At 48.5% G+C, this 27,394-nt stretch overlaps 1 protein-coding gene across 1 annotated transcript; it reads left to right on the forward strand.

Annotated features, from left to right (window-relative positions):
- The first annotated feature begins 244 nt into the window (after positions 1-244).
- UFD1 (ubiquitin recognition factor in ER associated degradation 1) lies at positions 245-25,630 on the forward strand. Its single transcript, XM_038575900.1, has 12 exons — positions 245-400; positions 3,509-3,641; positions 4,023-4,055; positions 7,296-7,417; positions 11,029-11,159; positions 13,527-13,599; positions 17,583-17,651; positions 18,451-18,516; positions 18,750-18,797; positions 19,515-19,603; positions 20,743-20,824; positions 24,667-25,630. The coding sequence occupies exons 1-12, from the start codon at positions 398-400 to the stop codon at positions 24,739-24,741; spliced, it is 924 nt and encodes a 307-aa protein (XP_038431828.1). The 5' UTR covers positions 245-397; the 3' UTR covers positions 24,742-25,630.
- Positions 25,631-27,394: the final 1,764 nt, after the last annotated feature.

The raw sequence follows: 27,394 nt of genomic DNA on the forward strand, positions 1-27,394 counted from the left end.
CCGCAAAGGCAGGAAGGGCCACGTGCATTCTGGGTAGTGTAGTCCACAAGGAGAGTGGGCCCACGAAATTCGTCTGCAGGGGAGTACTATAAAAATGTGATTTAGAATAATTATAAAAGTTATTCTAGAGCAGACAAAAAATTAGGAGGGGGTATTTCAGTATATACTCCAGGAAAGTTTTAGGCCCTAGCGCCTTTGCCTGCTCTTTCTCTTTTTGCCGCCCACCCCTGTCTGCCGCACCTCCCCCGGTGTCAGTTCGGGCACTTCCGGTGAGCCTCCCAGGGCGTCGGAGCGGAAGCGGCGGCGGCGGAGGCGGCGGCTGCGAGCGGAGGGTCGGCGGGCCCCGGTCCAAACGTTCTCTGGGCGAAGCGGCGTCTGCGAGGCAGGGGTGTCCACCATGGTGAGAGCGGCTTGGCAGGGGCTGGCGGCTGGGGGCCGGGGCCGGGCGGCGGGCTGGCGGACCGGACGGCCGCGGAGATGCCGAGTCACCTCGGCCGGCAGCAGCCGGACCCTTGACCACGGTCGGCCTTGGCTGGTCTCCGCGGGTCCCCGACGCGCAGCCAATTTCCTCTCAGTTGGACTTAGACCCCCCGACGGTGTCGCGCGCTCACGGGTCTCCCAAGGGCTAACTAAGCACGTAACAGGTTTCCGTGACACCGAAGTAACTGAAGGGTGGCCGGGGGCGCGGGGGCAGAGTCGGGGCCCCGGGGCGGGGACCCTCCGCCCTCGCTCCCGGGCCTCGGCGCGGTCCTCGGGGGGCTGTGCCTCTGGTTAGGCCGCCTTTGGCCACTGAAGCGATTCAGGAGAGAGAACAGTAGCAGCTAGATTTTGCTGGTGCTTTTTTTGTTTCACAGCTTTTAACACCCACAGTCCCTGATTAAATCGTATCTCACTGAATCCCTCTCGTACCTTTGGAGGCCAGGACCATGAAAAACACCAAGGTTTAAAGAAGTTGGTAGTTGACTCGAGGTCAGACAAGTAGGGACTGGAAATTTGAGGCCAAATCCGTCTGGCCGCAAAGCTTGGTCTCCTAGCCTCAATCAGTGTCACTTTGTTTATTTTAGCAAAAAAAAAAAGAAGAAGAAGAAGTAATGGTTATTACAGTCTTATCCGAAAGTGACATCCGTTTTCTGTCCTTGTGGAATCGTGTTTCCATTCTCAAGTTCATCCACTTAAAGACGTTGAGAAAGGTCTAGGCACTGTGATAAGGCTTTGGAATATAAAGGAGAGTAGGACTCGGGGTAGGGAGCAGCTGGGAGGGGCACAAGGTCAGGCTCCTGGGTGGATTGAAGGCAAATTGTTAAGGGTGTTAAATACTTTGGGGCGATTTTCTTATTTAAGGAGGAACGGAAGCAAAGAAAAAAAATGGCTTAGGTGGAGCGGTGTAGTGAAAGGCTCAGAGAAGCCCCCCCCCCCACTCCCCCCCTACATCTCCCTTCACATCTGTTATGCCTCTGGCAAGACTGCAAGAGTTCCTGCTTAAAAGGGGGGGACAGAGGCTTGAAAACTACTACACTAAAGCTCCCAGGGATTGAAGAGCCATTTGAGATTTTAAGCAGGAACATTCTGTGTTTATATTTTAGGAAGACCGCAGATTCATCTTGCTAATTTTGGAATGGCTTAGTAAAGGACCTTTTCAGTTGATGGCTTTCCCTCTATTTAATGTACGCTTGGAATCAAGTCAAGAAATATTTGTCTATTGTGAGATGTTTTTTTAAAACGTGTAAAAAACACAAATTCGCCATCTTATTCATTTTTAAGGGTAGATTCTGTAGCGTTAACTACATTCACATTGTTGTGTATTGAGTGTCCAGAATTTTTTCATCCTGTAAAACTGAAACTGTACCCATTAAACAAGTCCCCCATTTCCCCTCACCTGTCTCCTAGCAACCAACATTTTACTTTTTGTCCCTGTGAATTTGACAACTCTAGGGACCTCATAAAAGTGAGATCATATAGTATTTGTCTTTTTGTGATTGACTTATTTCCCTGGGCATAACGTCTTCAAGGTTCATCCACATTTTAGTATGTGATACGATTTTCCTCTCTTTTAAAGGCCGAATAATATTCCGTTGTGTGAGTGGACCACATGTTTTTAGCCTTTCATCTGTTGACGGACACTTGGATTGTTTCCAACTCTAAGCTTTTATGAGTAGTGCTGCTATGAACATGCAAACATTAGACAAATAATCTTTTCGAGAGCCTACCTTCAGTTCTTTTGGATATATACCCTATTGTGCAGTTTTATATGGGGAGGGGCGTCATGGTAACTTTGAGAAGACTCCAGATTGCTATGTAATGTGTTTTCTTTCTTTCTTTTTTTTTTTTTTTTTTTTAAGATTTTATTTACTTATTCATGAGAGACAGAGAGAGAGAGAGAAACAGACAGAGGGAGAAGCAGGCTCCATGCAGGGAGCCCGATACGGCCTCAATCCCGGGTCTCCAGGATCATGCCCTGGGCCAAAGGTGGCGCTAAACTGCTGAGCCACCTGGGCTGCCCTGTAATGTGTTTTCTAAGCCTCACCATAATCCACGTGTGAAGAACTGGTGTATTTAATCTTTTTGGTAGCATGTCTTGGCTTATTAACATGAGGGAGTACCTCAGTGTAACAACATGAGAGCACCTTTGTGGGGCACCAGCCCAGATCCTGGGCAAAGCAGGGAAGGTTCCTGGAACAAGGAGAGGATGGTCATGGAAGCCGGGGGAGGGTTAGAGACCCCTCATGCCTACTCTGCCTGCATCCTGGGATGCCATTCCCTGTTTTTTACCTGGCTCCCTCCTGGCATTCAGGTCTGTGCAGAATTCCTTCCTGACCACCCATTTAAAACAGCATTCCCAGGAGCTCTCTGTCCCTTACCCTGTCTTGTCCTTAGAGCATTTATCAACCCCAGACATGCAGGCATTTTCTCTTACTTGTTTCCCTTGTCTTGAATGTCAGCTTCTCCAGGGCTGGTGTGCCTGTTTTGTTAGTGAGCACACATCATAGAGTAATATTTTGCTAGTGCTTAGAGCAGAGCCTGGCAGATAGTGGGCACTCAATAAATAGATGTGTTTCTTTTAATTAACGAAAAGAGGGAAAGTTCCGTTGGCGGAACCCAGTGTGGCAGGCATAGGAGATTGCAGGGCCATCGGTAACCAGTCCCTGAGGTATGTGTGAGGTCTGACCTGGAGCTTTGGGTGAGGGGTGGGAGACTAAAAGAGGTTAATGACAGGCGTGGTGGGGCCAATTGTATATTTTAGTAGGATTGCACTTTCTAAAAGTAGTGGAATTGAGATGGGAGGGATGAGATTGGGCAGGTATGTAGAAAGATATGAGATTCACCATGCTACCAGGAAGTACTTTAGGCAGACTGTTCTGGTTCATGGAGATGTTGGTGCTAGAAGTGGTGTGTCTTACTCTTTGAGGACATTCAGCAGCATTAACTGCCCTAACTTGTGTGGACTTTCAATGGGAAGAAATGTGCCTTTGTTTTGTTCTAACTCCAGCATCTCTTTCCTTCCTTGTAGTTCTCCTTCAACATGTTCGACCACCCGATTCCCCGGGTCTTCCAGAACCGCTTCTCCACGCAGTACCGCTGCTTCTCCGTGTCCATGCTTGCAGGGCCTAATGACAGGTCAGATGTGGAGAAAGGAGGGAAGAGTATGTGCTCGTTTTTATTTTGAATAGTAACCTTTCCTGCCCTCCGCCCACAGTACTTATAGTCTTCAGTAGCCCTTGTTTTGCATGTGTAACCAGAAGCTAGTTATAGTGAAAATCTTACTTGCCGTAGACTTGCTAAGGGGAGGACTGGGGGTGAGAGGGAGAGTCCTGATTATGATTAGATTTATGGCTGATGGCCATTTGGCTCCCCACAATGAATTACAGCAAGTAAAATTCCTCATAAAAGATCATTATGAAATTCTGGCTATTTCACAAATTCCATTTAGTATGTTTTAAAGACATGACAGAAATTTAATTTTGGTTTTTGTTCTGCCTTTTTAATTTTATTTTCTTAATGTTTCTTAAATATTCTTTCCACAGTAATTATGCCACCCTCAGCCCTCGATCAACTCAGTAAGTATTCTCTCCATGACTAGGGAATTTAAATACGGACATCAGAAACTTTGCACATGCTCTTCAGTATGTCCAAGCATAGGTAACCTTCTCCGTGTCTGGTTGGCAGTTGTCCCTGGAGGGTGCGTACTAGGCTGGAGAGCTTGGCCTGCAGATGCTCCAGTGAGTGGCCAGCTGTCTAGGCTGGGGCCAGTGAGTACTCACTCTGGGTCCCTCCCCTATGAAGGGGGCTCTATCCTTTTTACCGCCCCCCCCAACACACACACATACACACAAATATACACCTTATTCAGATCCTATCAGGACTAAAAGAAAGTTCGAGCACCGTTGCTTTTCACCCTGTTGAGGCATCACCCTGATGCTATCACCTGGGTTCACTAGGTTTTCTCCTAAAGAAGACAATGGGCTCCTCATGTGCTCCCCAAACATGTTTCCTTAGCTCCAGGCACAAATTTCTAGCTCTGTCTGCCCCATTGCATTGAAAAGCACATCAAAAATTGAGCTATTGTCTTCTACCCTAGACGCTGCCCCTCTCATCAGATACTTTCTCTTTTCTCAACCCTTTATCCCATGAGGAACCTCATGACCCCAGCCACAGGCATAACCAGTGGCTTTTGAGACTCAGTGGTCTTTCTAGTGTGAATTCTTCCCATGTGAGGCAGGAGATGGTGGAAGCCACCAGAGGGCAGTTCCACGCTTGGCGTCTCATACATGTGGGACAGCACTGTAGAGAAGGGGTATGGGTCCACTATCATTCCAGCTTGGTCTTTGCACCTGGCTATAGACTAGTGACTTGGCCTCTGAACTTTAGTGTCCTCATATTTATTTTATTTATTTATTTTTATTTTTTTAAAGATTTTATTTATTTATTCATGAGAAAGAGAGAGGCAGAGACACAGACAGAGGGAGAAGCAGGCTCCATGCAGGGAGCCCGACGTGGGACTCGATCCTGGGTCTCCAGGATCATGCCCTGGGCTGAAGGTGGCGCTAAACCGCTGAGCCACCCAGGCTGCCCGTGTCCTCATGTTTAAACAGGGACACACGCACCTGTCCATCAAAGCTTCTGTGTGACAGGAGTACTTCCCCTAGATGGTACCCTGTGGTATGTACATAAATAGCCCAAGTCCATGTGATGCCAGTAAGGCAGGAGGTGGCCTTTAGCCAGCAGGGCTAAAGTAAAGCAGCAGCAGTGACTACGACCCAGTGAAGGCCCTTTAATTCTGGCCTCTGCACAGCCAGTGGGTTAATAGAGCTTTCAGGTTCATAGCCCCATCATAGAGGAGGAAATAAGACCTCCCAGAGAGCCTGCCTTTCTGTTTGCGCTGACCCAGGAACTGAGTGCCCTGTGTGACTCTTGGTTCAAGCATCTGAGAAGAGACTCGGATTGAGACAGTGGGACTTAGATCAGTGTTCAAATCTTTTTTTTTTTTTTTTTTTTTTTTTTTTAAAAGTCCTCCCTGGGGCTATTGAGCCATCAGTAGGTATATGCAAGGTCTCAGGTTCTTTTTTTTTTTTTTTTTTTTTTCAATTTTTTATTTATTTATGATAGTCACACAGAGAGAGAGAGAGGCAGAGACACAGGCAGAGGGAGAAGCAGGCTCCATGCACCGGGAGCCCGATGTGGGATTCGATCCCGGGTCTCCAGGATCGCGCCCCGGGCCAAAGGCAGGCGCCAAACCGCTGTGCCACCCAGGGATCCCAGTGTTCAAATCTTTTAAGTTGTGGAAGGAACTTTGTCCAAATAAAATCTTACAGAGTCTTCATTTATAAAAGGATTACTGCTGTATTTGGAGGAGGTGAGGGGGTGCAGAGGGCTCAGGAGCCCCAAGTCACTTCTCTAAATCAGAAAATGCTGTGTGAAAACCACAGCAGACTAAGGAGCACAGGGGTTTCTTCCAACTGCAAGAATCTTGGATCCTTGGCTAGAGCCTGACCTGCTTCACGCTGACTGACCACCATCCTCCTTCACGACTCCATAGCCGAGAGGTGCGCTGCCCTCTGGGCCCTTGGCCACTGTACTCCAGCATCCAGGTCACCCTTAGTGATGGGGGAGGATACCCACACCCGCCTCTGCCACTTCTGGAGGCTCTTCCCCCATCTGTGGCTGCCTTCCCAAGCTTCTTACTTGATCTGCAGCACCATAATTTTTAGAGAGACCCCAGGAGGAGTATCTTCTGCTACTGAACAGGGTTTTTGCAGCTATGTTTGCTTAAAGTGACAGGCTAAAGTGGGCTTCTGTGGTTAAGCCCCAGTGTCATTGCTCCTGGGCTGCGTGGTTCTGGGCTTCTTGCTGACTGGGCATGTTAGTGCCCCATAGATAAAAGGAGTGACAATAGTCTTTACCTCACTGGTCTCGAAATAGTAAGTGAGAGCCGAAACATGGCAAACTTGTCTGCATCAGTCTGTCCCAGACCCCTCTCCCAGGTCCCCGACTCTCTTAGGTCCTCCTGTTCCACATTGCCTGCCCCTCCTGCCCTCCTGGGTCAGCCTGCCTGTAGTACCGTTTGCCTGCCTCCTGCTGTCCCTGCAGCCTCATCTCAGGACCACTAGCGCAAGGGGATATGCTGTGTCATGACCTTGCAGAGAGCCCGCATTGCTGAATGCTCCCCCACTGTGTGGTGTCTGGCCCTGCCTCTCCTCCCGACTACACTCACACCCTTGTTCTCAGTCTTAAACGATGAGCAGCCATTCCCAGACTGGCTGGGCTCCCCATGCCTCCATGCCTTTGTTCGGGCTGCCTCCTCTTTGGCCATCCCTCCCTGGCAGTCTTGCCCAGGACCCACACGGTGTTCTGTCGGCATGCTGCCTCCCCCACACCATCTTGCCCATAGCACTGCAGCATCTCGGTGCACGTGTTTCTTTCCCACCTTTCTAACTAGAAACCTGCAGGTGGGGATTTTGTCCGGCACATGGTTGGCAATTACATTAACTCATTTATTTGTTAGTGACTTGCCATTTTTTTACATTGGAATTTCAGAAAACCTCGAGTGTAAGCTGGTACTGTGTCCCTGGGTCACCAAACATTCCTGAGCTCGGGGCCAAGTGATGTGCACAGGGTTGGGGGTGGGCAGGCACCCAGAGGCCTAAGCGCCTCGTGGGTCTGAGTCTCGGCTCTGGGGAGCAAGACTATGTGGAGCCACAGTGGACATCCAGGGAGGCTGATTTTCAGAGGAATGCATTTGGGAAATAGAACTTCCCCTTCACAGTAGCTGTGCCTCTCATCCTCTTTCTTCTTTTTAGGCCGACTCAACATTACCTACCCCATGCTGTTCAAACTGACCAACAAGAACTCGGACCGCATGACGCACTGTGGTGTGCTAGAGTTTGTGGCCGATGAGGGCATCTGCTACCTCCCACACTGGGTGAGTGGGGCCGTGCCAGTCTCTGAGAGTCTGTGGCCTGTCTCAGGATTGGGGTTCTGTAGGAGGGCAGCTCCCAGCATGTATGATGGCTACAAGGAGGGGATTCAGAACAAGGCTCTGCGGGCTGGGGCACGGCTATTTCTTGAAAGATGATCAGCTCATAGCCCAGAAACCACAGCCTTGCTGTTTACCTACTATCTCCTGGGTAAGGCTTTCATGAAAATAGTAAAGCAGGAATATTTTTGAAGTGGACTGAGTACAGGATTTTAGATTTTAACACATGTACTCCCCGCTTCTACTAATTTTTCCCCAGTTCTGTTGTGTGTGTGCATGTGCATGCGCTTAGATACTTCTCTGTAACTGAGTCTTTCCAGAGCACATCATTTCCTTGCTAAGGAAACAAAGCCTCTCTTTTTGCCTTCAGACTTTCTCTTGAGCCTGGGTCCTTCCTGAGTGCTAGCCTCTGCCAGCCTCTTCCCCACAGGAATCTTGCACACCCATCTCACTTGCTGCCTATCCTGTCCTGTGTTGTTTTCCAGCCCCAGTCCCCCAGGGAGCTCTTACTCATGCCACAAAGCCCAGACTCAACTTGCTTCCCTGCTCACTTGCCCTCCCCAGCACTTGCTGCTCACTGCCTTATTGTCCTGTGGGTTTACAGGTGCCCTTCATGGGACTGAGGCCTTGTCCTACACTCATCAGATAGAGTGCTGTGGGTGGCTGAATGGTGGGGCACTGACAGTTTCCCAGGGCTATTCTGGATCCTCAGAGCCCCTCTGTGACCTTTATGAGGTAGTAACACTGGAAAGAACTGTACCTTAAAAGTGCACTCTCCAGCCCATAGACATAGAGTTTGGGGGGCCTCTTGTCCAGACTCTCAGACCATTTTGGATCAGAAAACTAATTGTATCCCTTTTGCTGAGAAATAGTTATCCCCTGGGAAGCTTCTTAGATAGCATGGCCCTGCCTCTTTCTGAGCTGGCCTTGCAGCTCTTGGCTAGAGTAGGTGGTTGCCTGGGCTTTCCCAGCTGGTGCTGCAGAGCCGGCCTAAGGATCTTTCCACCCGCAGTGGATATGTGAGCAGGTGCCTTCTGTTAGCTCCTTGGTGGGCTCCATCCCACTTGGAGCTCTCAGGCTTCTTCAGGGTAAGTCAGCCTAGAACAGATGCTGGCCTTTCTCTTAGCACCTGAGGCCTCATCTGCTGGCCTCGATCAAGATCCCTGCCCAGGACCACTGGGAGTGTGTGGATGCCTCCTGCAGGGTCCCCGTCATACTACCTATGCTCCATGGCCAGTACTGGCCTGCAGGGGCTCGTGCACACAAGGAAGGGCCAGACCTGGAGCAGGCCTCCTCACTGCCGTCCACCAGCTGTTTCTCTCCACAAGTCATGTCTGAGCCTGCCACAAGAAGGTGACCTGGGCTTGTGCCCTTTCTCCTTGAGCTGCCAGTGAGCTGTGTCCTTCCTCCAGCCATCAGTTTTTACCTGCTAGTTTGCTAAAGGAATGTGAGCTTGGGCTGCAGGAGGCTGACTTCCAGGCTTAGAGCACTTTCCGTGAAAGCGTCCTTCTCCAGGGTCACCGAGCATCCAGTTACCAAGTTTGTCAGCCTGCCTGTAGCATCTGGTGGAGTGACCACCCCAGCCTGATGAGCACCCTTCAACGAGAGTGTGTCAGGACCTCTGCAGGTCCCTGCTCACCCTGCAGCTTCACTCATGACCTCTGCCCACTTTGGCCATGGCCTTCTTTCTTACCAGCATCCTGTCTGTGGACTCTTAGAGTCACCTCATAACTAATTGCCTCCGTGGAGCCTCTGTGGGCAGCACTGCTGTTGGCAGTGCCATCTGGGTGAAGTGTTCTCAGAAGGATGTGACACCTGGGACTGACTTGGTGTGGGATGGGGCCAGGGAGTGGGGAGCAGTGACTGAGGAGCCGAGGTCAGCTGTAACCTGGTCACTGTTGAACCAGGATTGGGTGTGTAGACGCTTGCTCATGCAGTTCTTCTTTTTGTTTTTTTGTTTTTAGTAGTCTGTACGCAACATGGGGCTCTAGCTTAGAACCTCAAGATTAAGTCACATGCCCTATCAACTGAGCCCACCAGCTGTCCCTGGTTCTCTCTGCTTTTTTTAAAATTTATTTTATTTTAAAGATTTTATTTCTTTTTTTTTAAAGATTTATTTATTTATTTATTCATGATAGATATAGAGAGAGAAAGAGAGGCAGAGACACAGGAGGAGGGAGAAGCAGGCTCCATGCCGGGAGCCTGACGCGGGACTTGATCCCGAGGCTCCAGGATCGCGCCCTGGGCCAAAGGCAGGCGCCAAACCACTGAGCCACCCAGGGATCCCCAAGATTTTATTTCTTTATTCATAAGAGACACAGAGAGAGACAGAGGCAGAGACACAAGCAGAGGGAAAAGCAGGCTCCATGCAGGGAGCCCCATGTGGGACTCCATCCCAGGACTCCAAGATCATGCCCCAGGCTGAAAGCGGTGCTAAACCACTGAGCCACCCGGGCTACCCTTCTCTCTGCTTTTATATGTTTGAAGTTCTCTTTAAGAAACTATATGTTGGCAAATCGAGCTCCAATAAAAAAAATATACAATAAGTAAAAATTAAAAAAAGAAACTCTAAGGGGTCCCTTGGTGGCTCAGTTAAGTGGCTGACTCTTGATTTTGGCTCAGGTCTTGATGTCAGGGTCATGAGATCAAGCCCTGTGTCGGGCTCCATGTTCAGTATGCATTCTGCTTCCTCTCCCTCCCCCCCCCCCCCCCCCGCCCCGTTTATACTTACATGGGTGCTCTCTCCCAAATAAATAAAATCTTAAAGGAAAAAAGAAAGAAACTCTAAAATAAGACAAAAAAACCATTCCAAGACGTGCAAGGTTTTTCATTTCTAGCCCGCCCTCCTTGTCTCAGACCCCTGAGTGTCAGCCTTGTTGTGGTATCTTGACTCCTGCACACCAGGTACTCACAGGCCTGTGTTTTTCTTTCTCTATCTTGTTCCTCAGCCAGCGTCCACTACACAGAGTGGTTTCATAGAGATGTGGGGGTGTCTTACCAGTTTTCTGTGACCCCCTGTAGCAGACCTCTGGGGACTTGTCACCACCCCTGTGCCTGAGCTGTAAGGCCATTCCATGTGAAATGAGCCCACTTGGTGACATGATTATCCTGTCTTCGTTGCAGCCCTGTTTGCCCTAAGACCTTGTAAGTTGGGTGTGGGACAGCTCAGTGGTATGGAAGAGTGAGCTTCCCTGGGGAAACACTGCCCCTAGGAGACCTGGAACTGGTGGTCATGCCTTCCAGGCGACCCTTCCAGTGGATCATGTTTTTTCAGAGGCTGGTAGAGACCCAATGCCCGCTGAAGCCACCTGGGTAGCACCCTGAGACCTCCTTCCTTTCATGTCTGACTTGTTTGCCACCTTGCTTTTTTCCTTCCTCCTAACATCAAATCACAATTAAATTACCTGTCCCCAAGTCCTCATCTCAGGTTCCTCTTCCAGGGGCCCAAGGAAGAGGCCGTCTGAATGTCAGACTTGGGCCTGCTGTGTATGTTTAGATGATGCTCATGCTGGCCATTTGATTTCCAGGAAGCTCATGTAGCCTTCTTCTTCCTTTAGATGATGCAGAATTTGCTGTTGGAAGAAGGGGGCTTGGTTCAGGTGGAGAGTGTCAACCTTCAAGTGGCCACATACTCCAAATTCCAGCCTCAGAGCCCTGACTTCTTGGACATCACCAACCCCAAAGCAGTGTATCCTTTTGAGATAAGAAGCGTTCTTCTGGACAAAGGAAGGGTGTGCTGGCAGTCTGTAAACAGCGAGCTCTTTGTGGAGCATGTGCCTACTTTGGGGATCACATATTTGTTTATGATTGAAGTTGTGATTTGAGAATAATGGCGGTCAGCCAGCATGTTCGCCCTAGCCTGGCCCTGGCTCTCGATAAGCATGCTGGGTGCTCGATGGGCCTCACCTGGTTGCTCTCCAGAAACTTCCTTGAGGGCAAAGTGGAACCCTCCCCCCAAGGGACTGGGGCACCTGGCACAAAACTCAGTGTGCTATGGTGAAAGGAGGCTGGCTGCTCTTCCTCTAGACCCTAACCCGGTGGATCCCTGGTGCCCCAGCTCAGCTGTGAGCCTGCCTTAGCCTCTCCTTTTACCCAGGGTTAGCGCTTTTCACTCCACAAACCAGGGGGGAACGTGACACAGTACATTTTCTGTCAGCAAGAGGAAAGAAAAGATTTTAGACTTTAGTAGCTTTTGATACGTTCTCTGAACATAAGCTAGACGTGTGTATTGATAATTTAAGGAGTAACTAGTGTGGGCAAGGAGCATGCTGTGTGTGACCTGTGGTCTAGACTTCTGCCTTGAAGGCCCCAGCTTAGCTTGTGGGATCATCTTATAGAGCAGTCATTCCACCACCTGTTTTTTATTTATTTATTTATTTTAAACATTTTTTTTTTCTTAAGATTTTATTTATTTATTTATTCATAAGAGACACAGAGAGAGAGCCAGAGACATAGGCAGAGGGAGAAGCAGGTTCCATACAGGGAGCCTGATGTGGGACTCGATCCCGGGTCTCCAGGATCAGGCCCTGGGCTGAAGGCGGCGCTAAACTGCTGAGCCACCCGGGCTGCCCCACACCACCTGTTTTTTAAAAGGGTTGAAAAAACACAATTGAAAATTACAGATAGGTAGACAGTTAAAAAAATAATAATAAAAGCTGCATCCACTCTCCTTACTTGCACACTGTCCTCGCCCCAAACCCAGGAGCAAACCAGCCATGTCCTGGGTGTGGGTGAGCTGCATTGAGTCTTGCAGAGTGTATCTGTGGATGAGCCTGTTGGGTCCCCTGTGACTGGGCCCTGGACAGGGTGGGGTTTTAGGCAGCTGTGCTCATGGCACTTGTTGGATGCTTCCCATCTTGTAGGCAGGAGGTCATCCTGTCGCAAGGTCTGCTTGTCTGGCTGGCAGTGCCCAGGAGTGTCTGCCTCTGTGACTGCAACCTCTTACTGATCTTCCTCTGGATTTTCACTTGTGTCTTGGTGCAGATTTACCAGATTGTTTTCAGAGGCCATTTCTTTTTTTTTTTTTTTTTAAAGATTTTATTTATTTATTCATGAGAGACAGAGAGAGAGAGAGGCAGAGACACAGGCAGAGGGAGAACGCTAGGAGCCTGATGTGGGACTCGATCCCGGGTCTCCAGGATCATGCTCTGAGCTGAAGGCGGCTCTAAACCGCTGAGCCACTGGGGCTGCCCCTCAGAGGCCATTTCTGTAGGCATGGTTAACTCTTCAGCCTGTGGAGAAAAAGTGTCAATTTCGGCAGCTGAGAGGCAATCTGGTATTCCCTGGAGCCACAGTGCATGTTTGACCATTCTATTTAAAATAATTCTCTGAATTGACGACGATGTGGTTAAAATATTCCATGTGATTAGGCCGTACTCCCTTGCCTGGGCATTTGGGTTATTCAGTGTTTAAGAAATTATTATTATTTACTATTAGAAAAAAAGCTTACAGGTTACTTTTTCCTTTTCAATTTTTATTTTAGTTTTTATTTTGGGATATACCCCTAAAGTTGGATTACCACCCAAAAGATAGAAACAGCAAAAGTGTCAAAGAGAACATCTTTGGTTTTTGAGGGGGCCTATTCATGATTCTCTCGGTCTTTTTTTCTTCCACGTTCCCATAGGATTGTTAAGTTCAATTTGTTCAGGTGTAGTTTACAGTAAGACGCACGGTTTGAGGAGTTGACAAATGTGAACACCCATGTAACCAAAACATCTCCATCTTTCCAAAAGCTCCTCTGTGCCCTTGCCTGGCCATCCTCGCCCGACCTCCCACTGCTTCCCACCCCTCAGAGAGCTATCTTTCTCGAGGGAGTACTTTGGCGGGTTCTTTCCCTCATTGGTGTTTGTGAGATTCACTCATGCAAGTAGTTCACCCTTTCTTACTGCTGAGTAGTATCCCATTGTATCAAAGCCATGTGCTTCAGTACCAGCCTGGTACCTGTCTGCCAGGTGTACTTTGTGACAGTGACCATCTAATCCAGACCCCTCATGGAACTCGCCTCAGATTGAAGGTGCTCATTTTGCCATGTTGCCTTGACAGTGTGTGTCTGCAGGTTAGAAAATGCCTTGAGAAACTTTGCCTGTCTGACCACAGGGGATGTGATTGCCATCAACTATAATGAGAAGGTGAGTGTCTCCACCATGGAGCCAGCAGGGCCTGGAGCCCAGTCAGCAGAGGTCACATCTAATGAGGACCTGCCGTGTCCATTCTGGGGTTTGAATCGGGGGGGGGGGGGGGGGGGTGTTCTTTTTTTTTTTTTTTTTGAAAGATTTTATTTATTTATTCATAAGAGAGAGGCAGAGACACAGGCAGAGGGAGAAGCAGGCTCCATGCTGGGAGCCCGATGTGGAACTTGATCCTGGGTCTCCAGGATCACGCCCTGGGCTAAAGGTGGCATTAAATTGCTGAGCCACCCAGGCTACCCGAATGGGGGTTCTTTTTAAGCAGGGTATGCCTGGCTTTTACCATGATTGCTGCCTACTGTTTGCTCTTTTAAGTCTCTGTGGGTTCATGTTTAGAGCCTTGTAGTAATTCATTCAGCAGCTCTGTTTCAAGAATTGATTGATGGTGTTTACAGGTGCCTGAGCTTAACGTCATTAATCACATGTCTTTTGCCCATGGTGCCCAGGGTGCTGATTTTTGCCTCCGTTAGAAAGCTCTCCACCACACCCATCATCTGAGCTCATCCCTTTGCTAGTCTTTGGGGATGCAGAAACAAAGCAGCCTGAGTCCTTGTCCTTGTCTTATTCCTTCCCTTGGATAGGAAGAGGCCCTGCCATGTGCTCCAAGTGCTGTGGGGCACAGGGGAAGCAGAGCCTGGCTCTGGCTGAGGACAGTGTCACCTGAAGTCACTTCTCCTTCTCATGGGAGCACACGTCCTCTTCCCCTGTTTCCTGCAGCTTTGGTTTTCCCTCAGTAGTTCCTCTGGTACATAAGTCTTTTGGGTCCAAACATCACATATGCTTATCCATGATTCCGTGCTTCCCAACTGTTTGGACCTAGACAATTTAGCCGTAAAGTGAAATGCCAGCTTTCATCCTTCCATTTCTCATTTATCTCGTGTATAAGTGACACAAAGTTCAAGACATTATCCACCTCCCCATTATTCGTGGTTAACAAACTGGGAAAAGATTTAATAGTTGGTAAGCCTGCTCATAACCCATCCTGCCACGGGCATTGAGCATGGCAAGTGTGGATCCCTCGTCTATGGTGACAGTGGATGTTGACTGTCCTGGAGCTGCTTGCTGCCAGGGCAGACCTCCTGGTGCTCTGGGGTGACTACAGCTCCTGCCTGGCTTTCCCTGAGGCCAGCTCTCTGTTCCGTCATACTCTCTCGTCCCGTCAGAGGCTTGGGCCCTCACAACTGAAAATAGGTGCCTGTGGTTCAGCCAGTCGCTTCCTCCATGACAATGTAGGGATCCAGTGTGTTGTCTTGAGTTTCCTTGTATTTGAGGCATTTGTTACTGAGAGTCCTTATTTTTCAATTTTGTGGGTTTTGAATCACACCTTTATATTTTTTCATAAACTAAGAAGTAATCTCATTCCTTTTATTTTTGTGAGGAACATTTTAGATACTCTCCACCTTAACTGAATACTTGAAGCTTTCATAATTCATTATGGGCCACCTTAGTGTTAGTGTTCTTTTTTTTTTTTTAATTTTTAAAAGATTTTTATTTTATTCATTCATGAGAGACACAGAGAGAGAGGCAGAGATACAGGCAGAGGGAGAAGCAGGCTCCATGCAGGGAGCCTGACGTGAGACTCGATCCCGGGTCTCCAGGATCAGGCCCTGGGATGAAGGCAAAACACTAAACCACTGAGCCACCCGGGTTGCCCAGTGTTAGTGTTCTTAACATTAAGGTAATAATGCTGAATATAACCCAAATTTACAATAAAAGACAATATTGAAACTTCTGCACTAGAAGGTAAGCTACATAGAATATACATAGAATTGAAATGCATGTTTGGACTTCTACTTTTGGAGGTATGGAAGGCTAGATACTCTAAAGAGCTCTTCTGATAAAGCCCAATTAATTTTAGGATAAAGTCTAGATTATGACTGCATTGTTGGTCTTGCTAATAAAAACATAGAAGTTTTTTGAGAATATCTCACAGGATAGTCCTGAGTGCAAATGACCATGTCAGTGCTTTAGCGGGAGACCTGAACTGGAGTCTTCCACATTAAAGTGAGACCCTTAAAGGGGCTTAAATAGACCCAGAGGTGGATGTTGTCCTCATCCCAGGAGAAGGAACCCAAATTCTCCCTGGGAAAAGCAGCCTGTTTAGTTAAGCCCTCAGGATTGCTGTAGATGGAACAAGCAAACAAGAACTCATAATAAAACCACCAGACATCCAAGCAGAGACAATAAAAGCAGAAATAAGCCCTTAAGGAAATCAGTATTGGCATTTCACATGCAAGCATAAAGTAATTATGTATAAAATACTCAATTTTTTTTAATGGAATCACAAAATTTAGCAATTAACAAAAGACTACCAAAAATAACTAGAAAGATTTGAAAAACAGAGTTAAATAACAGCTGACAAAGAATTCATGAAATGAAAGCTAAATCTGGAGAAGTGCCTTAGAATTCTACGCAGAGAATCAAGGCCAAGAGCATGGGGGAGATAGGGGTATCCTGAGAAAGGTACACGTACTCAGTGAAAATGCCAGCAAGAAAGAATGGAGGAGTGGTGATGTTTGAAGAGAAGGTAAGTGAACTTGTTTTAGAGCTGGCCTTCAGCCCACAGTTCCAGGGAGTATACATCTGCCACACAGGATGAGTTGCAGACGCTGAATACCAGCTACGGAGAGGTAAGCAGAGAGAAGGTACTTTAAAAAACAGCAGCCGTGATAGCCCAAAGAGCAGAATACAGTAGACCCTTGGGGTTGCCCCAGTCCTACACAGTGAAAAATCTGTGTACAACTTCTCACTTGCCAGAACTTCACTACCAGTAGCCTACTATTGACCTAGAGCCTTACCACCAGCCAGTGAACACATAGTGTATATTATATGTGTCATATACTATGCTGTTACAGTACAGTAAACTGGAGAAAAAATGTTACTAAGAGTCACAAGCAAGAGAGAATACATTTAAGGTACTAGACTGGAAAAAAAAATCCCTGTGTGGGTGGACCAGCACAGTTCAAGTCCATGTTGTTCAAGGATCAACTGTATCTTCAAAGGTTGACAGTAACTCACCAAAGCCATCTTCATCCTTAAAGAATGAAGGCAAAATCAAAATATTTTCTAATAAACGAAATTAAGAGAGTTTATTTACCAATGGAATTTCAGAAGGAGGGTCTTAAGGAATAAGCAGTATTCTAGAACGCCACCCAGGCGTCCCAGCCTTCTGGACTTTTTTATGTTTGTTACATATTTGGGATTATCTTAGACACACAGCAATATAACTGGTTTTTTTTAACTTACTTTCCTATTGGCTGAGTAGTATTCCACTAGTTTCTGTAATTTTTTTTTTTTTTTTACATGTGAACAAATATCTATTGATAGTTATTTTGAGCATGTGCTATTAGCAGTGTTGGAGCAAGCCTTCTTAGGATTTTCTCTTAGGTGTTTAGCTAATTATTTACTTATAAATTCCTAGAGGGACACCTGGGTGGCTCAGTGGTTTAGCGCCTGCCTTTGGCCCAGGGCATGATCCTGGAGTCCCAGGTCAAGTCCCACATCGGGCTCCCTGCATGGAGCCTGCTTCTCCCTCTGCCTGTCTGTCTCTCATGAATAAACCAATAAAATCTTTTTTTAAAAAAATAAAAGGAATAAATTCCTAGAAGTGAACTTCCTGGAATAAAGGTTGTGTTTTTTTTGCAATGTGATACATAGCTACCCTGTGTGATGTTAACCACATAGAGGGAACAGCCTCTGCTGAGTGATGGACAGGCATCAAAGCAGCCTCCCACCCCCCTACCTCCCACAAAGGCAGCCCCCTTGTCACAGCAATATGTGCAGCAGGGGGATGGTGTCACGGCGGTGAACAGTGTGTCTGCAGGAGCTAGGTAGGGAGCTGCAGTAACATGAATGATGACAACCTCCCCCCCCCCCCCCCATGCTGCCACAAAACCATGCTACTGATTTTTGTTGTTTTCCCACAGATCTATGAACTGCGGGTGATGGAGACCAAGCCTGACAAGGCCGTATCCATCATTGAGTGTGACATGAACGTGAGTACCTTCGATGCTTACAGTGCACTTGGGTCACGGGAAGATGGGCAGTTGATGAACCCTGCAGGCCAGTGCCCCATGAGGGTGTCATGCAGCCCCGGGGACTGTTTGGGTGAGAGAGAAGGAAGTTGATGCCAGAACGCCTGCGAGGAGGTTGTTGACCTGGTGACACATCTCCAGCCAAGAGAGGTGGCTGCACTCACCAGCAGCATGGATATTCTGGAAAGTTAAGGAAGCTTATTCAGCTGTATAGGAAGAAACTACTGGTTGGTACATACAACAGCCTGGTGGGTCTCCAGGGAATGCTTCTGAGCAAGAGAGGCCAGTCCCAAAAGGTTATATTCTCTCTGGTTCCATTTGTATTACATCCTTGAAATCGGCGAGGCTTTAGAAATGGAAGACGGGTTGGTGGTTGCCAGGAGTTAGGAGAAGGCCAGGAGAGAGGCACGTGTGGTTATAACAGGACAACTCAGAGAGGTCCCTGGGAGGTTGGAACAGCCTAGTACTTCGACTGAGGGTGGACAATGACCAATACTCATGATAAAATTGGGAGAACTTAACTGGGAAATCTGAATAGGAGGGCCGGATGGTGCAGCTGCTGCTTATCTTGGTGGTGATACTCTGTGATTTTATAAAACGTTACCATTGGGAAAATTGGGCAGAGTATATAGGGGCAGCTTTCTGTTGCATCTTTTAACAACCACATATGACCCTGCCGTTGTCTCAATTAAAAACAAAAGCTAAGGAAGCCTAAGTGTCACCGTATCTCAAAATTATTCTTTTCATCTCGGGACCAAAGGTGGACTTCGATGCCCCACTGGGCTATAAGGAGCCTGAGAGACAAGTCCAGCATGAGGAGTCCGCTGTAAGTTCTGCCCAGCGACCCTCCCCAGCCCCAGCACTGTTTGCCCCCTTCAGTAACGGGGCCTCTGGGAGGGCGTCCTCGGTGGGTCCCAGCAGCCAACTTGAGTTTGGCTTCTGCTGGTGCTGACATGGTCACATGTCCTGCTCCTGGGGAATAGTGTGTCCCAGCTGTTGGGGGTGCAGGGATAGCAGTAGCAATGAGAGGCTCATCACCTGTTTTTGTGCTCCCATCAGGAGGGTGAAGCTGACCACAGCGGCTATGCTGGAGAGCTGGGCTTCCGTGTGAGTACCAGGCCACACGTTTTACTTTCTATGCTCCTGCCGTGCCATCTGGGGACCTCTGCAGAGATTGGACCTTTGGGTTTCTGTGCATGCACATATCTGGCACTCTCAGTTACACAGCCTTTTACATTCACTTTGTCCTGGAATCCTAAAGGCAGGCCCTGATTTTTCTTCTCCTTTTGAAAATTTCTAACCCACCAAGTAGGACACATGTATATGCTTCTCTTCAATTCACTAGATGTGACCCCATTTGCTTTATTGTCTGAGAACATGACCTCCCAGCACCGCGGCCAGCCAGACTCCCTGGGAAGCAGGTAGAGATGGCTAGTGCGCTGGCATCGGGGAGCTGGGAGGCAGCAGAGGAATCATGACTAGAAAGTGGAGCTGAGCTGTGGGGCAGTTGCAACAGAGGCCTTAGCCTGCCCCTGGACCCTGAGCTGGGTGGTCCTGCAGAGGCTGGAGCCAAAACTTTGAATCTGTCCTTTAACTACTGGCTGTCCTTGTAAGGTGGCTGTGCTTGGGCCAGGAGGTTCCTTTCATCTCACATCAGTCCCCTGAGAGGCCGGGTGGAAAGTTCTTGTCTGTCAGGAAGTGAAGGTTTCAGTCCTTAAGGGGTCTGGACTACACCTCCCAGCACACATCCTGGCTGCAGTGTCTGGGCACAGGGCACATGTATGCTCGCTAAGCTCTTGCGCACTCTCCTGCTCGCTCGTCTAGGCCTTCTCCGGCTCCGGGAATAGATTGGACGGGAAGAAGAAAGGTGTAGAGCCCAGCCCCTCCCCAATCAAGCCTGGAGACATTAAAAGGTAGGTCTGCTCTGGCTCTGCTTCCCCTGTGATGCTTTGTCCTCCTCCAGGAAGGCTCTCTGCCAGATTCCTGGGGTGGGACCACCTCACTCGAGCTCTGGAGACGAAGTCTGGACCAGGGAGGCTGGCGTGTGGAATGGATGGCACCCTGCCTGCTCTCCTGGGCCACCAGAGCAGGCATTTCCCGGTGCACGTTGGTGAGGGAAGGATACTGGTGCCCTGCCTCATCCGCCAGGCCTCTCCCACTGCAATCTAGCCTCACTCTGTCCCTCCTCCTCAGCCTCCGCCTGCCCCCAGGTGCTCCCTAATCAGCTTGCCCTCCTGTTTCACATCTTTCTGGTTCCTGTTTAGTAATCTCTTTTTCTATTTTGTGACTTCTGATAATTGATCAAGACCCCATTATGTAGACTTCCCTCAGACAGGAGGCAGGAGCTGCCTTAATGTGTTTTTACCATTTAGGGATCCCTGGGTGGCGCAGTGGCTTAGCGCCTGTCTTTGGCCCAGGGCGCGATCCTGGAGACACGGGATCAAATCCCACGTCGGGCTCCCGGTGCATGGAGCCTGCTTCTCCCTCTGCCTGTGTCTCTGCCGTTCTCTTTCTCTCTCTGTGTGTGACTATCATAAATTAAAAAAAAAAAAAAAAAAAAGTGTTTTTACCATTTGGCTTAGGGACTGTCAGAGGAGGTTTCTTGCTCTGATGACTGTCATGGACGTGGTAGGGATGAGATATGTCACCTGTCTGCTGTGTGTTAGAGCAGAGGGAGAACACTGCAAGTGTGGTTTTTACCCAGACTCTTAAGAGAGTGTAAGGAGTTTAGTGAGAAGGTGGCCCCTACAGGGTCTATGAGGCTACAGGACAGAGATGGTGAGGGCCCCTCAAGCCTCCAGATGGCCTCTCACTGCAGGCCAGGCACTAGGTCAACAGGCCTCTGCTCCAGTTGCCTTCTGGTTACTTCAGGAAGGTTCCTGGGGAGCGCCAGAGGGCTGGCTCGAGGCCAGAGTGGGTACAGCGGTAAACCCCAGAGTGAGTCACCAGGACCACACTTGTCTCTTTGCTTGCCTTTCTCTTGATTGGCAGGAGCAAATTTTAATGTCTTTATCCTGCAACTAACATTCTTCTTTCTTTCTCTCTTTCACAGAGGAATTCCCAACTATGAATTTAAACTTGGTAAGATAACTTTCATCAGAAATTCACGTCCCCTGGTCAAAAAAGTTGAAGAGGTGAGTTTATTTCACTGGTAATGAGAAGTTTTGTTAGTGATGACTGGAAAGTTCTTTCTATTCTGAATGAGGCTTTTTATGTTACATTTTTCCCCATGCCTGGGGCCCTCCTCTCCCTGGTACCTTGATTGTCCTGTGTATGCAGTCCACAGCTCTAGTGTCACCTGGTAGTAGTGACCAGTGCCATACCAGCTCACAGAGCCCTGACCCAAGTGTCAGGCTTCATATTGGTGCTTTATATTTAATTAATTTAATCCCCAGCACGGTCCCTTGAGGTGGCTGCTCTGATCATCTGCATCTGCATTTTTACAGATGTGAGCGCAGAGGTGAGAGCATCCAGAGCACAGGAGCAAGCTCCTGCCTCTGTGCCACCCACTCTAGAAATGGCCTCCACTGAGACCTGAGGGGAACAGCCTCCTCTGGCCCAGGAGTGCCCCTGTAACAGGAAGGGAGGGCTGCAGGTGGGGACAGATTGTTGGCAAAGGGTAGGTTTCTACTTTGCAGGTATTTCTTCCCAGTGTTAGAAACCGGCTCAGAAAACCCAGCACACCCTACTGCAGATGGTCCACCCCACCTCGCAGCCATGGCCATTGTGCTGTGTATTTCTAGAACTCCAACACTTTTACACCCATCACTCTCCTGGTTCCTTTTTTCAGATGGTCAGTCTCTTAAGGATCTAGAGTAGGCTAGAGGGCAGATGATCTGTGAGCCCATTCAGGATGGGCTGCTAGATAGGATCAGTCACTGGCTAGCTCCTGACTGCAGGGCCATCAAGCAGCCTCTTCCCCTCTACCTGTGGGGTGGTTGGGGATAGAGGCCAGAACACTGTCTACACCTTTCCTACCCCTTTACAGTCCACCGTGGCCTTAATGTTCCTCCAACTAACACAGTGTTGGGGAACTTCCAGGCTCAGAGGAACAAGTGTGGTCCTGTGAGACCTCAGCCTCTGACTCCTCTGTGAGTGCCTTTCCAGTCCTTTGCCAGCTACAGCCTGGGGCTTGCTGCCTCGGGCCTAGAGGCCTTAGCCGGGGGCTTCCTCCAGGCTGACTTGTGACCTGCCTGTTGGAGATGTGGGAAAAGGAAGGGAGGCTGGCAGGCACAGCTGGAGCTGTTTAATTCATAAGTACTCAAGAAGAAATGCATGGCTAACGATGGGATCGAAGGCACATGCTTAGCTCTACCCCATCCTGAACCCCTACTAAAGCTGTGGCAGGAGGATAATAAGGTAATAAGGACATTGACGAGAAGAGGAGGCAACTGCTACAGAATTTTGAAAGCCCAAGAACAGGAGGATGAGTGGTAACTGACCTCACAGGCCATGGGAAGCTGCATCCTGAGCTTCCTGTGGGGAAAGCCGGGAGGCAATTGGTGTAGATAGTAGAGCTCTGAAAGGCACCTCTGGAAATGGGGGGCTAAAGATGGAATGTGTGTCACAAGGAACTTAGAACCACAGCAGCCACCCCTCCTCCCTGCTAGGGCTTCACCTGCCTGACCCTAGGAGAAGGCTGGAGGCTCATCTTCTGAAAGAAGCATCACAGCAGATCCCTAGACCGGGGCCATCAGCCCAGTGGATAGCAGAACTGAACTAAAAGAATGAGTGACAGTTTGCATCCTGAACATTGTCACCCTTGGTGTCCTTCCCTTGCTTAGCTCCCTCACACTCCCTGCCAGGGTTGCTCATTGCAGTTGGAGGAGCTTTCTGTGGACAGTCTGACAAGCCCTGGGGAATGTCCCAGCCAGCTCACCCCAGTGTGGAGACTGCAGTCAGAAAGTTTCTACTTTCTGAAGAGTTGTGAAAAGAGATGAGAGAAACCAAAGGATCAGGAACCATCAAGGAAATAATTTCCACAAATGGAAGGGCCAGAGTTTGCGGCTAAGAGGACCCCTGAGTGTCCAGCACCATGAATGAAAATAGCCCCCTATCAAGCAAAGAAAAGATCCTAAAGCTTCCAGAAGGAGAAAAGAGGTTGTACCACAGATTAAGAATGGCATCATTTTAGTGCAGGACACAGGAAGCTAGGAGATGACGCAGTAGCGTCTCCAAAATTCTGAGAGGAAACCCAAAAAATTCTGCACCCAGCTCTTATGGGCTGAATTGTGTTCCCCCAAATCCTGTTTTGAAGCTCTAACGCCCAGCACCTCAGGTATCTTGAGACCAGGCCTTTACAGAGGTGATTCTGTTAAAATGAGGCCAGTAGGGTACCCCTAATCCAGTCTGACTCTTCTTCTAAGAGGAAAGTTGGATGTACAGAGGAGAGACCGTGTGAGAATACCACAAGAAGGCAGCAGTCTGCAAGCCAAGGAAGGCCTCAGAAGAAACCAAAACTGTCAGAACCTTGATCTTGGGCTTCTAGTTTCCAGAACTATGAGAAACCAAACATCTGTTTTTTAAGCCTCCCAGTCTGTGGTGTTTTGTTAGGGAAGCCCTAGCATGCTAACACCAGTCAACCTGTCAGGGAAACATGTGAGTGGAAGAAGCTATTTTCAGACATGTAGGATCTCACAAAAAGATACTCTTCAAGCAGCCTTTCTCAGGAAGCATTTGGAGAGTGTACCCAACTAAAACGAGGGGATAAAGTAGAAATAAGAAAGCCTTGGATCCAGAAAACAGGGAGCCCTGAAGCCATTCGCAGCACCAAGACGATGGCCAGTGAGGCGGGGCAGCCTAAGACCCCAAGGAGAAACCCCTTCAAGCAGACAGAACCAGCAGGGTGCCTGCTGTCATTGAAGGTGTTCAGAAGAGAGAAACCAGACACCGGGCCATCACAACAAACAGAAGGCCCTGCAGGAAAGGAAGACTGAGCCGCTCAGCTATGACTCAAACATACACGGTTGCCACCACATAAGCCCTGTACAGCCCCGCCAGTGATGCCCTTTTCCAGGGGGGGAGGGGAGAGGCAGGTGCAGGGGTACGTATCAGGGAATGTGAAATCCTCCTCTTCCATGGAGAATGCCTCCAACTGACTAGCATTACAAGCTCAGTAAAGACACTTGCTGTGGTGACAAAATAGCTCGTTAGGATGGTTCTCAGGGCTGGTTAGTGACCGTAATATTAAAAGCCTTAAAAATATGTGCGATTCTAAATTTACTTATTTATTTACTTACTTAAAATGCAATCCTTTTACGAAAGAATAACACTTCTAAGAAAAAAAATCAAGAGTTGTGTGCAAAAACATTAAGCTGCCACAGCAGCTTAATATACCACAAACTTAGAAGTAACATCCAGGGCAGCCTGGGTGGCTCAGCAGTTTAGCGCCGCCTTCAGCCCAGGGCGTGATCCTGGAGTCCCGGGATCGAGTCCCACATAGGGCTCCCTGCGTGGAGCCTGCTTCTCCCTCTGCCTCTCTCTGTGTCTCTCTCATGAATAAATAGGTAAAATCTTAAAAAAAAAAAAAAAAAAAAAGGAAGTAACATCCAATGGTGGAAAACTGCCAGAATTCTCTGTAGCCTTTGGAGTATCTTAGCAGAGAAATTCATCAACTAGAGGCTTGGGAAGCATGAGAATTGGCCGGAAGTCTTCTTGGGTGGTAGAGTTACAGATATTTTTCTTTTGGGTGGGGGGGGGTGTATTTTATATTTTTTTACATTTTGAAAACGTAATGCTTCTGCAAAAGGATGTACATTCAACCTGAGAATAAAAGCTGTTGGTAGAGGCATAGTTGTGATTCTCTGGTTTCGTTTCTCGATTCAATAGATTCTGATTTCTATTTCAAGGCCATTTCTTATTATGAATAATGTGGAAGTAAGGGAAATGGGTGGCTGGCACTTGAGTCAACAGAATCAAGCATTTACTCTAAGGCTCCAAGGAGTTTCTGAAAATAGTATTTTATCTTCACACTCAGGATGAAGCTGGAGGCAGATTCGTCGCTTTCTCTGGAGAAGGACAGTCGTTGCGTAAAAAGGGAAGAAAGCCATAAGTTGGGACTCTTGGTTGACTGGAAAATAAAATAATCAATTGCAACATAATGGCTTTTAGTTACTGGCTCTGATGGGGATGAGACTGTTGCAGAGGATGCTGTCATTTTAGGTTTTGTTTAGAGTTACCTAAGAATTACCGAGTGTGACCTGGAAGTCGGAACAGTCAGACCTAGTGGTTGATTTTGGGAAGGAGAAATCTCACTCTGAGGTCCCACAGGCAACCTCCTCCTTGCCCCTTCTCGCTTTCAGCCCTTGAGGGGTATTCCCACTGCCTTAGCCAAAGCAGAGTTCCCCAATTCCTGATAAAAACCAACAGAGGGGATGGAATTACTTTAACTTGAGGTTTCTCTTTTTTTCACTTATCCTTTGTTTTTCCAGGTCAATGCCTTAGAGCGTTGCCTCTGGCCTAGAAAAAAGTGGCTTAAATAGATATGTGCTCTATAAATAGTAGTTATCCCATTACTCTGGCTGCCGTTTAAGTGTAGATGGAAGGCTGTTTCTATTTTTATTTTACATATTAATTTTCTTTTCCAAAAGAACCATTCTTCAGAAGGTGGATTCCTGATCTGAATACATTTCATCTTGTATTTTGATTTTATATGGAAATAATTAGCTTCTTAATCTACAGTAAACATGATGAAGCACAAATATGAATATTAGAAAAAATAAGTGCTAAAGATACATTTCTCTTTTCTCCTTCCCTACCCCCACTCCCAGGTTTAATGTATTAAATTATCCAAGGTTATGCTGGCCTTTTTTATTAGCATTAATTTGGTCTCAGATCATTTTCTATAATGTGAGATCTTTTGACATGTTAATTTAATCTCTTTTGTTCCTTGAAAATAATTTTACATCAAGAATTTCAAATAAAAACAGGCAATGATTAAACCTGGATTGCCTCTAAATGTTTGATTAAGGTATCAACATGGGTTGGTGTTTGGGCCACCAACCAGAAGCTGGAGGAAGACTTGCTTGCAAGTGTCCCTTGTTCCATCCTGCCATTAGAAAAGAGCTCCTCGGGGCACCTGGGTGGCTCAGTTTGTTAAACGTCTGTCTTTGGCTCAGGGCATGATCCCAGGGTCCTGGAATCAAACCCTGCATCGGACACCTTGGCTCAGTGGAGAGCCTGCTGCTCCCCTGTTTGTGCTCGCTCACTCTCTCTGTGTCAAATAAATAAATAAATAAATAAATAAATAAATAAATAAATAATCTTTTAAAAAAAAGAGAGAAAAGAGCTCTTCCGGGGGCTTTTGGAGAATATATGGAGAGATGAGGCTCTGACCCCTGCATTGGGGATGGTCAGCCTGAACAGGGTCTCCTCTTGGAGGAGGACTCCTGCTTAGAGATAGAGGGGTCCATCTCTTAACGGAACTTCCAACAGTCAAGACGATGCTTCCTTCAGGATGGTGGTCCGGGGTCTACCCGTACGTCCAAGAGTATATGATGGTCACGCAGATTAGGCCAGGCTATGGCCCAAAAGGTCACTAATGATGGACAGGGTGTCAAGAGGCATGAAGCACTGCTATGACTTCCCTGATCCTCCATTAAGGAGTCTCTTTCAGTAGCTGAGGTAGAATCCCTCCTTGGTGGGTAGGCAACCTCCTTTTGCAGGATCACATTGGCTAATGTGTCATTTGATGCATAATGAATATTACAGAAAGGCACGGACTGGTCTTGGGTTTTTGTCTTCCTCCCTAAGCAACACCTACGTGTATGCAATGAAACCACCCCTGATCCTTTGCTTGAGCCACTCTTCCTTCCCTAGGCCAGGGGCAGTCCCTGTTGGGCTTCTGGTAGCAGAGGGGAGGGGCCATCCAGAGCAAACTTCTGGGTTATCCGTGCTGCACCCTGGTCTGCAGGCTTCCCCGTCTCCAAGCTTGGTCTGTGGCCAGCTTGGCCGGACCGCTGGTAAAGCGGCAGCCTCTGCCCCACCTCGAGGGCGTCTAACCCAGCCTCGGTCCCGGGGCAGGCGAGCAGCAGTTGTAAGGGGCTCCCCACAGGGAATTAAGTTCGTGGAAGTCGGAGAACCACTGCATGGATATTGCAGGGCTACTCTGCAGATCACCAGCCTCTGCTTTTATTGCCTCTTGTGCATCTGTCCTGTTTATAAATGTTCGGTGTCTTCCATACCTCGGAGTAAAACTTCACTCCTAATCCGACGTGCGAGGCACCCTACGCTGGCACTGCCCTGTCCTCTACCCCAGGTCACACCGGCCTCCACTTTTGACAGGCCCGGCTTCCATCGGGAGATCATCCGGCGCCCTAGAGCCTCAACTCCCACTGGTCCTGCCTGGCCACCCTCCACCCCGCCAGCGCCGCAGCCTCGGCAGCTTCGCCATGTGGAGTTGATGCTCATTGTGTGCTCACGGAAATGAACCCTATCTGTGCAGATTTAGTAAACCTGAAAATAAGCCTGGACTCCGTGGTTTCAGAAAGAGCTCACTTCGTGGCTGTGCCGCCCAGGAAGCCCGCCAGGCACCGGGCGGACTGCACGCCAGGCGTTGGGACCTCGGGACCTCCGCACACGCCCCCGCCCGCCCGGGCCCCGCTCCCGGGCTCCCGCAGGCCCCGCCTCCGCGTGTCACCGCCCCCGGCTGCTATTGGCTGCTCGGCCGGACGTCAAGGAGGTAGGCGCGGAGTCGAGGGTGCGCT

Source organism: Canis lupus, chromosome 26, assembly GCF_011100685.1.
Source record: "Canis lupus familiaris isolate Mischka breed German Shepherd chromosome 26, alternate assembly UU_Cfam_GSD_1.0, whole genome shotgun sequence".
Classification (NCBI taxonomy): domain Eukaryota; kingdom Metazoa; phylum Chordata; class Mammalia; order Carnivora; family Canidae; genus Canis; species Canis lupus.

Coding starts and splice junctions, on each gene's coding strand:
- UFD1 (XM_038575900.1), top strand. Junction 7,418..11,028: donor TCTGCTACCTCCCACACTGG/GTGAGTGGGGCC, acceptor TTCTTCCTTTAG/ATGATGCAGAATTTGCTGTT. Junction 13,600..17,582: donor CCATCAACTATAATGAGAAG/GTGAGTGTCTCC, acceptor GTTTTCCCACAG/ATCTATGAACTGCGGGTGAT.